Below are 12,136 nucleotides of genomic sequence, written 5' to 3' on the forward strand. Positions count from 1 at the left end.
TGGTTATAAACAAAAACATGCAATCAACTTCAATAAAAGTAGGAAAAAGTGCCTCAAGAAAAGCAAGAAATGCTGTAGATGTTCAAAAGGAGGAAAACCATGATATAACAGTGTGTCATTTGACCCAGGTTTTGAAAGTTAATTAGGATTTTAACAGTTGTCATGAATTAGATGTTTCTCCCATGACTAAATAGATCAGAAATGCCTCAGATTCAAGTACACATACAATTATTGTTTTTCTTTTTGGACACTTCTAAGCAAGGTTGCCCTATCCACCTTTCCTCTAATACACCACTCTGAGAAAAGCAAACATTTATTAGACTCACCTCCACTAATATTATGTCATTGATATATCCTGGAAATAACAGTACCCATCCCCTAGGTCCTTAAGCAGTGCTAAAGTGTTCTTCATGCTGAAGTTCTTTGAATTACTTTTTTTTTTTTAATAAAAGTTTAAACATTTGTTTGTTTATTTTTGAGAGAGAGAGTAAGCAGAGGAGGGGCAGAGGATCCAAAGCAGGCTCTGTGCTGACAGCAGTGAGCCTGATGCAGGGCTTGAACTTACAAACTGTGAGATCATGACCTGAGCTGAAGTCAGATGCTCCACTGACTGAGCCACCCAAGCACCCCTCTTTGAGTTTTTAAAAATTTTTGGTACTTTGTGGGTCTGTCTGGCATTTGTCTAATTTCCACCTAAGGAACTTGTCTCCTCTTTATAAGTAAATGGTACATTTTCCTTATATATGTAATATAAGCTTATATGTTAAATTTTAGTCTGTTAATGCTCCTTGAGAAATATAAAAGATGACATAACTTCTATTATAATCATTACTTCTCATTCTCTTTTGTCAGCAGATATTCTGAAATTATAAAAAAAAAAACATTTTATTTATCAGTTCAGTAATTGTTTACTACTTCATTCCAGGAGAGTATATTCAAGTACCATGTAGCTTAATCTTCTAGACTAAATGTAAATACTGCTTAATAAAGTAGTTATGAACCACATTTTTAAGTTAAATGAAAGAGAAAAATCCTAAATTTGATTGTATGTAAGAATGATAGCATGATTAAAAAGATTGTAAAGAAAATTAAATATAGATAGTTACCTCTGACTATCTTTTAATGTATAAACAGCACTTACTGATTATGCTCTGCATAAGTCATGCTAAATAGAATATTTTGAATAATTAAATTGGAGTTCAAAGAGATTAGAGACTTTAATACTTTGAGTTACATAGCATTTCAGAGCCCGAAGTTAGAGTTCATCAAATCTCTGGATATAAATCCCTCTGCATTCACTGCCTCTTATTTTCAGATTAACAAAATAATCACATTAAAAACATCTACCTGTGATTGAAAAGAAAAAATAAACCACTGTTTGACCTTAAATGTTTTCTCAGACAATCATAGTAATTAAATCTTCTTGAGCGCTGTCCCAGATTTATGGGGAATAACAAACTATGATTCTTTTATAGTTTGCATTCACTTTCAAAAATTTCTGTCTTTTTCAATTGTTTTTCTTAGTTAGATGAGCTTATGACATGAAACTTCTTCTTTTAACAGTGCCAGCATTTAATCCATGCTTTCTGGGATGGCATTTCCACTCATGCCTTTAATGATTTAGCCTATGCATTTTTACTTTTTTTTTTTTTTTTTACTGAAGTATAGTTGACTAGCCTATGTTATTTTTTACCATAAAGTGAGTTAATATTGATTTTTAGTTGAGAATCTTATGACCTCTTGAAATAATTGATGGATCCTGAGGCATCTTTAGCAAGGGTTAAGTATCTCTGGACTTACTACTTTGTTTTTTGTTTTGTTTTGCTTTTTGTTAATTTAAAATACACTAATTATTATGCATTAGTCACTATTCTACACATATTATATGTTCTTAATTTTTCTGTATGAAAACACATAAAGTTGGCATTAGTATTCCTATTTTATAGGTGAGAAAACTTAGGTTGAAGTCAAGCAGCTGACTACAGCTAACATTTGAACTTACGTGTGTCTGACTCTAAAGTCATTTTCACTTGGGTATTGCTAGCAGCAGGGCATATTTCTCTAAAAAATTACTACTCTCTTGCCTGACCTTGCAAGTATCACCATCTAGGGTTGTTTGGTATGCTAAATCTGTATTAATATTAAGCTATTGTTCAGAAGCAGAGGTCCATACAATGCTAGGGGAACATGGCAATCCCAGGCAATTTTAGCATAGTACTGCCTGTCATTCATTTATGTTAATGTGAAGGAAACTATATTCTTGTGTAACATTGAAATTCCTTTAAACTATGTTCAGATCACTTTCAGATTAGAATATGTTCTCTATTCTTTCGTATTCTTCTAAAACCCACTTATCTCTAAAGTTTTAAAAAATCTCTAAAAATATTCCCTTAATTTAAAATCAGTCTTCCTGAAGAGATATAAAACAAGCAAATCTTAATTTTAACAATGGATTATGGCGTTAAAAATCATTATTTAACCTTTATGTTGTCAAAAAAAGAGACTGTATTCTGCAACAGTGCAAGATTTTTGGTTTAAGTAGTTCAACAGAATGAACAAAACACTTAAATAACACCAAAAGCACCCACATTGACAAACTGCATTGCAGGCCAAGATGTGTATGTGTCAAATGAGTTTTGTAGATACTTAAAAATCTGAACATCCTAGGGCACCTGGGTGGTTCAGTTGGTTAAGCATCCAACTTCAGCTCAAGTCATGATCTCCTGGTTCGTGGGTTGAAGCCCCACATTGGGCTCTGTGCTGACAGCTCGGAGCCTGGAGCCAGCTTCAGATTCTGTGTCTCCCTCTCTCTATGCCTCTCCCCTGTTCAGTCTCTGTCTCTGTCTCTCAAAAATAAATAAACATTAAAAAATCATTTTTTAAAAAAAATCTGCACATTCCTTTGAATTGTTTCTATATAAATACGTCCCAAATCCAGGATTTCCTATTTGGAGAGATAGAAGAACTATGTTATAGTAGACCATCATTTTTTTTTTTTTTTTTTTTTTTTTTAGTAGATCATCATTTAAGCCACACATATAAAACCAGAGAATGACTATTAGAGAACCAGGAGCATGTGAGATCAGGAGGGAGGTTAGAAGACCTAGTTTGCCTCCTCTCTCCATGGCAGACAGAGTACCCTCATAGTCAATAAAGTATTTTCAGTGAGATCCTTGCTTTCCTTTGCTTTGCTTTTTTTTTTTTTTTCTTTTTCCTTTCTTTTGCCTCAGCTGTCAGATTTAAAAATGAGGATGTGGCTTGGAAAAGGACCTAAGTAAGAATATAGGGGAATGCAAGTTAAATATCTCAATTACCATTTTCCTCTGGGTTTCTAGCTTTCAGACTTTTTGATTCTTAATGAATCTCTAAGTGCAAAAAAAAAAAAATAGGGAGAGCCTCTGAAGGACAAAGAATGTGCTTATTTAAGTAAGATGCAGGCTACCCGGACCATTGCCTGAGTGGAATGTTGGTCTGAAAGGGTTGCTGGAATAAAGGAAGAATGTGATATGCTTAATTCAGGGCTACTCATGGAGCCCCATACCCAGTTGGTTACACATACACTGGTCTTGCTGCCCCCAAATTAGACAAATCTGGGCTTAGGGAGTAAGAGTTATTACTAGAACAGACTTTGCCCATGTTGAGTTACTATTGAACAAATCTTTATAGAATATAAGCTAGAAAGGGCATCTGCATATCTGTATGTCACTGGTGGTACCTACTGAATCTAAAGAATAGTATATTATAACAGTGCAATGAACACCTGATGAATGATTGAATAAATGAGTGGATGAACATCTCCATAGATTTGGTTTCTACTGCCAAATCAGTCTGGCTCCATATACTAATTAGGAAGCAAACTATTTATTTTGCTGCATGCACTAGATATGTCACGTAATCCTCTTTATGATATTTGCCACTTCACATGTCCCTTGTAAAAGAAATGATTTTTGCCATGAAGAAGGCTCAGTTATATGGCTGTAGCTAATTCACTTCTTTTCCTTTGCTTTATAACTATTAGACTAAAAGCAAGTAAACTTTGCATAAATATCTTTGGGCAATTGGCTGACAATTGAAAGTATACATTTTGGTACTTCCTGTGTAGTAGTTGGTACAGTTCAGTTTTTTAAAACTCTCTTAAAGAATCTATAAATGTAAACAATTTCCTATAGCTTTCTTTTGCTTGGGAAAATATTTAGGATAATTTTTTTCATATTTAACTCTTCTATGGGTTAATTTATGAAAATAATAATGGAAATAATCTTCCTTTGCTTCTAAAAGTTTTCCTCAATTTACGAGCCAATTATTAGGTTGCACCATATGGAATTAGAATTTTTGTAGGTCAAAAAGTCAAATAATAGGGATTTCAAATGGTAATCTAATATAATGATAAATATTCTTAAAGTTGACTCTTACACTTGATCTTAGCCAAAAGGCCGAGAAGCGATTAAAGTTGACTTTTAAGAAGTTTGCATTCTCATCAGGTTAGCCATACTTTGATTATTCCACTACATTATTCTTATTACTTGGAAATAAATATAGTCCCTGCTCTTCAGGGGGCAGTGCACATCTCTCCTTTGGTGCCTAGGAATAACATTCTAAAAATATAATTTCGATAATAGTTCATATCTCTTTAGTTGAGTATTTCTTCTTTTTGCTACATATTTATTTAAAGAATATTAGGAATGACTTATGCATTGAGGACTCAAATTTAATTCTTGCTATTCATGAGAAAAATCAGATGACATGATTGGTCCCAGTGTGTACATTTATATGAATTATTAATAGCTAGACCTTATGGCTTTCAGATTGCTAACTTCTTATCACTATGGTTACACAGCAGTACTTAGCAGTACCTTATTCTTAAATTTAACACATATCATGTTTAAATCTAGTTAATATTGCTGTGAAATTTTTATAACCATTGTTGAAAATTAAATTCCAGATGACTATGAAACATTTCACATTTTGGGTGATCATTCCAGACTCCAAGCACAAGAGACAGAGCCAACATTTCTCAACACTTTCTCCTTCTTTCTACTTTTGTCTCTATTAAAGAAAAAAATAGAGATACCATGAGTATAAACCCTAAGAAATGTTAATACATTTTACCAAAGCAATCATAAACTGTCAGATTTTTAAATGTTAACACAGAAAAGTGGGAGTAGAATACAAATTATAAGTGTACCCTGAGACATTTGTAATATAAATATAAAAAGCCATAATCACTGCGAATTGATTTGATCTGAAATAATTTTAATTTTACTATTATAACTAATAGTTTTAAATATAGATGCATTTGAAGTCATCCCAGATTACAAAGAAAAACAATTATGATAATTGTTTAAATAATAATTATTATTTAAATTATAATGTGATACCTATGAATTTATTCCAATATCTTTTCCACAGCAAATAGTGGTGATTCTAAATGTTACTTAGAGAAGAGTAAATTGAAACTAGTTAGTGCTTCTTCTTTGATATCTGCTAATTATAAGCAATCTATTTATTTTGTTGCTTGTAGTAGGTATGTTGCAGGATCCCCTCTCTGATGGGCCAGAGCAAGTAAGCTAATAACATTCTGACATGGTAACTGGTCTATCTGAAATATTTAGAAGATGATCTGAATAGGTCTATATGTCTAGAAAGGAAAGTTCAGTAGAGGGTACTTTAAGTGCTTATCAATTCTGTAAAACTCTAGTAGGACCAGAGGAACTTGAGCTAGCTTAAAACGTTAAACTTCAGGCCTATGAGCTGGAAAGGATCACATGCAAATTAATCACATAAACATTGGGTATAAGGTCCTCATCTGTTATGTTTCCAAAGACACTCAGTATCATCCCAACTTCTCTGGATATAGCTTTTCCAGAGAGTTTGGTGGTGGCTTCATAATATTTTTAAATGCGTATATTAATAAAACCTATCAAAATATCCTTAGTTGCCATGTACCTCATTGGACACATATAGAATGTGTTGTTTTTACCATTTTACATGATTTTTAAACAATAATTGAGAGAAAATGGGACTTTAATAAAGCAATATTTGTTGAGTCCTTATAAATATAAAATTTTATAAATTTTTTTTATAATTTCATCTGTATTCCCTTTACATAAATTTTCAAACTAGCTGTTTTCATATTCTATTACATCATTTGATTAACAAATAGCTCAAATAATAAGTTATGTGGACATATTTGCTGTTCCTCATTTTGCATCATAATATGTTTATGATTTGGCATTTTGCTTAAATCTCACGTTGATTGAATTTTAAATACTTTGTGGCTAAACACCATGTTTGTTTTGTTTTGTTTTGCCTTTTATTTCAAGAGTGCTTATTCAAAATGTTATTAGACTTATAAACTCAATAAAAACTTCAGCATTGCAAAAACATATTTACTTTGCCTTATAATGAAGAGCCATTTTGAAATAAATTTCCCTATCTATTCATCAAAGAGAACTGACATATTTCAAAAAGCGTAGCAAAATCATAAATAATGTAAATTAGCCTTTTAAAGAAGTTACAGAGTTTTTCTCCTCCAAGTTCTTCTTACAAAGAAAGCACATGGAAGGAAGCCTTACATGCATTAATACCTTCGCGGCCCTTATAAGTTGCTCCAGTGAACTAAGTGGTGCTCCAGTTACTAAGAGAAGTACTTCTAGGTAAACCCAAGATGGTTTCTTGAGTGTTTAACAGAATATGATTTCTAAAATTTACATAATTATGTACTTGTTATTTATTAATTTTGTGAAAATAATAAAAATTTGCTATGTGGTATAAAATCACAAGTATCTTAGCTGGTTAAATAGGAATTCCTTTGCGTCTGTTTTTTTTTTTTTTTTTTTTTTTTAAGATGTTGCTTCTTCACATAGGTAGAGAACTTAAGCCTAAGTAGAGGTGATTTTTTTGTGTGTAACAGTTTATTGAGTGCCTACTATGTGCCTATACTATACTAAGTGTTCTGACTACATTGCTTCATTTAAGATTTATATAAACCCACTGCTTCATTTAGTTTTCATAACAAATGCAATAAAGTAAGTTACTCTAAAAATGAGGTAGTTCTAGTTCAGAATTTGGGTCACATTGCTAGTACATAGTGGGATTGGAATTTCAGCCCAGAGCCTATTATCACAACTATGACTCTATACTGTCTTCCCTGAAATGTAGATATAAAATATGATTTCATCCAATATTACCAGTTAATCAAGTCTTATGGTAGAATCCTATAGAAACACTTGTGAAATGAATGTTCAGGTGTATTTTATTCATTGTAGTCTCCCTTATATATTGTGTCATGGCTGTTCTACAGATCGAATTATATCTGAGATTTATACTAAGGTATAGAATATATCTGTGCTTCTAATTTACTTTGGAAATTAGCAAAAGTACTACCTACTAAGGTTTCCTTGGATTTCTTCCTTAACTTGTCTGAGTACCAGCTGAAAAACTACTCATTGACTCTGATAGTCAGTTTCTATTTTATGCTACTAATATTATTACCAGATATTAACTTAGGATACTGTCACGTTAGATGAATGCTTAATATAATGTAAACAAATAACTATGCATCCTAATTCTGATTTTTTTTAAAAATTACGGTTAGACTGGAGAAGGAAAGATAAAGAATAAGACAGAAGATATAGAAGAGATATAGAAGAGAGGCAGATATAGGGACATGGTAGAAGAAATGTGACCAGAAATGGTGTAGTCACTTCAGAAAACAGTTGGGTGGTTCCTCAAAGAGCAAACAAAGAATTATCATATGCCCCAGAAATTCCACTCTTAGGTGTGTGCCCACTGTTTCTAATAGTCAAATAGCAAAAACAACTGGAACATCCATCAACTTATGAATGAATTACCAAAATGTGGCATATTCATACAGTGGAATATTATTCAGCCATGAAAAAGAATGAAATACTATGACATGCTACAACATGAACAAACCTGAAAACATTATGCTAACAGAAGGGCCATCACAAAAGACCACATATTGTGTGATTTCGTGTATATGAAATGTCCAGAATAGGCAAATCCATGGACACAGAAAGTATATTAGTGATTGGCAGTGACAGGGAGGAGGGAAGAATGGGGAGTGTCTGCTATTGGGTATGAAGCTTCTTTTTGATGTGAAGAAAATGTTATGGAATTAGATAGTGGCAATGGTTATATGAGCTTGTGAATATAATAAAAAAATCATTCAAAAAGTATTGTGTACTTTACTAGGGTGGATTTTATGATATGTGAATTATATATCAATTTTTAAAATATGGCCAGGGATTCCCATATTTTTAAAGACCCCATTGAAAATCTTTACAGGAATGTATATATATCTCATTAAAATACAAATACTTTTATTTTCAAATATTAGTTAAACCTGTTGTAAAATAACCTTGTGTTATCTGTGCTCCAACTAAATCATTTGCACGTTATGGGAAAATAGGCAGACGAGTGACCTACAAAAATATATTTATATTTATAACCTTCAACTTTCTCTCTCTCTTTCTCTCACACCCTTCCCCTTTAAAAAGTAAGTTGCAGTAATCATAAATCTTCATCCGTAACTACTTTAGGGTGTGTTTCCAAAAAGCAAAGATATTCTTTAGCATAACCACAGTACAATGATCAAATTCATGAAAATTCACATTGGTATTATTATCCTAACACGCTTTTGGTTCCCAAACTGGCCCCTGTCCCTGGAGGCAAAAGTAGACAGAAGAGACCATTCCTATTTGGCAGGTGGCAGGTGGTAATAAGCAAGGGAACTTACCATATGAGGCTTGTCCTGGGCAGCTACAAGTTGAGTGGATCTCTGCACTCGCCCACCAGAATCTTAAGTTTGTATAGAGGCCTTAACTGGATTCAGTCACATATAGCATCCAGACGGTCCCAATAACACCATGCTCTCTCACGCTGCTTCCTTGGAAACGGTTCCAGCTGTGGGAATGGTAGGCAGAGCATACATTCCAAGCATGTGCGAGGGGGTGAGGAGCCTTCGATTGTCCCAGTCCAGCTCATGGTCAACTGGCAGTCGTGTCCTTCAAATGAGCCCCAACAACTTCCCATATTTAAATTTTCTATTTTTAAATTTCCAATTATCATAATGCTATCCTTTATAATAACTACTTTTTCTCAATTCATTTGCATCTAAGATGCCATGTTACTCTAGTTTCTTTTAATCTCACCTCCTCAGCTTCTCTTTGTTGTTGTTTTTTCTTTTTTATGACATTTATATGCATAGAGTGCAGAACTGTTGTTATTATTTTAAGAAAGTCCCTGGAATTAGTTTTGATTGGTAGTTTCCTGATGCTATGATTCAGGTTACATTTTTTTTTTTTTTTTTTTTTTTTTTTTTTTTTAGTGCAAGAAAACTACCTATTTCCAAGATCTGCTGGGTAACCAAAAGCTTGGCAGTTTAAAACAACATAAATGTATTCTTTCATAGTTCTGGAGGTCAGGAATTCAAAATCAAGGTCTTGGTAGGTCTAAACCCCCTAAGCTCTAGGGTAGAATCTTTTCTTGCCTCTTCCAGTTCCTGGCAGTTTCAGGCATTCCTCTGCCTGTGACAACATAACCCCAATCTCTGCCTGCGTCTTCACATGACTTTCTTCCCTGTGTTTCTCTTCTGCTTATAAGGGCAATTATTGGATTTAGGGCCCATCTGGTTAATCCAGGATAATCTCACCTGGAGATCCCTAGCATAGTTACATCTGAGAAGACCCATTTTTTTCCAAATAAGGTCACATTCACAGGTACCGAGGGTTTAGGACTTGGGCATATCTTCTTGGGTCTGCAGTTCAACCCACTACAGTATGTAAATGATGTTGTGTCCTTCTCAGAGGATAACATCAGGACATACCAAATATAGACAGAACAGAAAATAGATTTTTTTTTTTTAAAGCATGGATTTATATGGACACTCTAATTCAAATTAAATATTACAGTTCTTTCCTTCTCACCTTCTGTATTTATATCTTCTTTCTTCAGGAGTGAGAACCCTACCTCCTAATATTATTAAAATGTTTACTTCTTTGGTCAATCCTGCAACATGGGTAAAACAATTTCAGAATTGCTACATCTATATGATTACCAACAAGAAACTTGCCAAATAAGGTTCAAGATTTCTTTGTGGTTCTTTTGGTCTTCAACTGAAATAGTGTAGCCACGTTCAGGTTCCATGGATCACTACCTCCTCCCCCTTCCGTGTGGTTGTTATTCATTTGATATACTATTCAGTTCATGTGTTTCTGTTTGTACTTAATGTTAAGGTTTCTTCCTTCACCCTTATTGGTTTAATGCTATTTTTTTGAACAATGACATTTTAACATGATTCTAAAAGTAAAAATATATAGAAAGGATACTTAGGCCACTCCCTCCCCTATCCATTCTGCCTTGTTTCTCCAATCTCTAGTAGGTAACCAATTTTACTAGTTTCTGGTTTACTTTGTTTCCTTTTATGAATATAAGCAGATAAATGTATACTTTCTCATTTCGCTTTCATTTTGTATAAAGGTAGTATATTGTATATTAGTGGTTTTCAAATGGGGATGGTTTGGTGCAGGGGGTAATGTCTGGAGACTCTTTATTGGGGGAGGGGCATCTAGTGGGTGGAGACCAGGTAGGCTGCTAAACATTTAGAATACATAAGATAGCCCTCAACAGGGGCGTCTGGGTGGCTCAGTCGGTTGAGCGTCCAACTTCGGCTCAGGTCATGATCTCACAGTCCGTGAGTTCGAGCCCCGCGTCAGGCTCTGTGCTGCAGCTCAGAGCCTGGAGCCTGTTTCAGATTCTGTGTCTCCCTCTCTCTCTGACCCTCCCCCCAGATCATGCTCTCTCTCTGTCTCAAAAATAAATAAATGTTAAAAAAAAAAAGCCCTCAACAACAAAGAATTACTGGTTTCATTTATCCATAATGCTGCTGTTGAGAAACCCTGCTATACATCTACTTCTGCACTTTGATTTTCAACATAAAACTATTTTTTGGAAAATCACTCTGTAGAGATGGTCCACATCCTGTTTTACAGCTCCACAGTGTAGATGCTGTAGTTTATTCAGTCTCCTTTGTATGTGCATTTAGGTTGTTTTCAATATTTTTCAATTATAGATAATGCTGTGATGGATAGCCTTACACACTTCTATCTTTGTAATTTTTGAAGTATATCTTTAGAATAAATTGCCAGAAGTGGTTCGAAGGCCAAAATATATGATGGTTTGCCAAATCCCCTCCAAAACATTGTACATTTTTTCACTGTCACCAGTGTTTGAGACTACCTGTTTCTCCATAGGTTGCTAGTTGAGTAAGTTGTCAAGTTTTTGAACTTTTACCATCTGAAAACTAAGAAGCCCAGTGTAGTTTTAATTTGCACTCATTTTATTATTAATGGCATTTCTCTGTCTCTGTCTCTCTCTTTTAGAGAGAGGGATAGAGAGTAAGCAGGGGAGGAACAAAGGGAGAGGGGAAGAGAGAATCTCAAGCTGGGCGTGGAGCCTAATGTGGGGCTCGATCTCACAGTCTTGAGATCACAACCTGAGCCGAAGTCAAGAGTTGGACACTTAACCAACTGAGCCACCCAGGTGCCCCTAATTAATGGTATTTTTTTTTTAAGTTTTGCTTGGGCACGTCTCTGGGCCAAAACCTCAAATTTTATAATATTTAACTCAAATAATTTTAGATGGATTACAGAAGCAATGTTTATAAAATACAGTGAAACAAGATAGGTGTTTCTGTGTGAAAGTATCCAACTATTCCTTGAGGAAACTTTTCTTTGTGGCTATGTCTCAATAAATTTTTACATGAACATAACAGAGTATTATCCTGTCATGCCTGAGAGAGAAATACTCGTCACCAGGTAATAAATGTAATTCTAGAAATACAGTATTTAAAACGTGCTCTCGAGCTTTCAGACCACAAGAACGTCACACTGAGTAAACTAAAATGGCTTTGTACGAGGATTCTTATGTGGTTGGTGTTTTATAGGCCATACATGTCTCTTGGGAGTCTTCGTGATCAAGTCATCTACCCTGATTCGGTGGATGACATGCGTGACAAAGGCCACACAGACCATGACCTGGAATGTATTCTACACAATGTCCACCTCTATCACATAGTTCAAAGAGAAGGAGGTAAAGTCTACCATTTTCTAAA

At 34.2% G+C, this 12,136-nt stretch overlaps 2 protein-coding genes and 1 pseudogene across 5 annotated transcripts in view; 1 reads left to right on the top strand and 2 right to left on the bottom strand.

The window, feature by feature from the left end:
* Window positions 1-12,136, bottom strand: part of CUNH12orf40 (chromosome unknown C12orf40 homolog) — a 263,127-nt gene that overhangs the window by 139,371 nt on the left and 111,620 nt on the right. For all 4 annotated transcript variants that reach the window (XM_053895208.1, XM_053895206.1, XM_053895210.1 and 1 more), the window contains one exon: window positions 8,762-8,928. The gene's annotated coding sequence lies outside the window, so the exon portion shown is untranslated. The remainder of the gene's footprint in view (window positions 1-8,761; window positions 8,929-12,136) is intronic.
* Window positions 1-12,136, top strand: part of ABCD2 (ATP binding cassette subfamily D member 2) — a 66,413-nt gene that overhangs the window by 33,920 nt on the left and 20,357 nt on the right. The window contains exon 7 of the mRNA XM_019452454.2: window positions 11,969-12,114. Within this exon, the coding sequence (XP_019307999.1) occupies window positions 11,969-12,114 (146 nt within the window). The remainder of the gene's footprint in view (window positions 1-11,968; window positions 12,115-12,136) is intronic.
* Window positions 4,366-4,445, bottom strand: LOC128775107 (U2 spliceosomal RNA; annotated as a pseudogene).

Source organism: Panthera pardus, unplaced genomic scaffold, assembly GCF_024362965.1.
Source record: "Panthera pardus isolate Hobbes unplaced genomic scaffold, ASM2436296v1 HiC_scaffold_6, whole genome shotgun sequence".
NCBI lineage: Eukaryota > Metazoa > Chordata > Mammalia > Carnivora > Felidae > Panthera > Panthera pardus.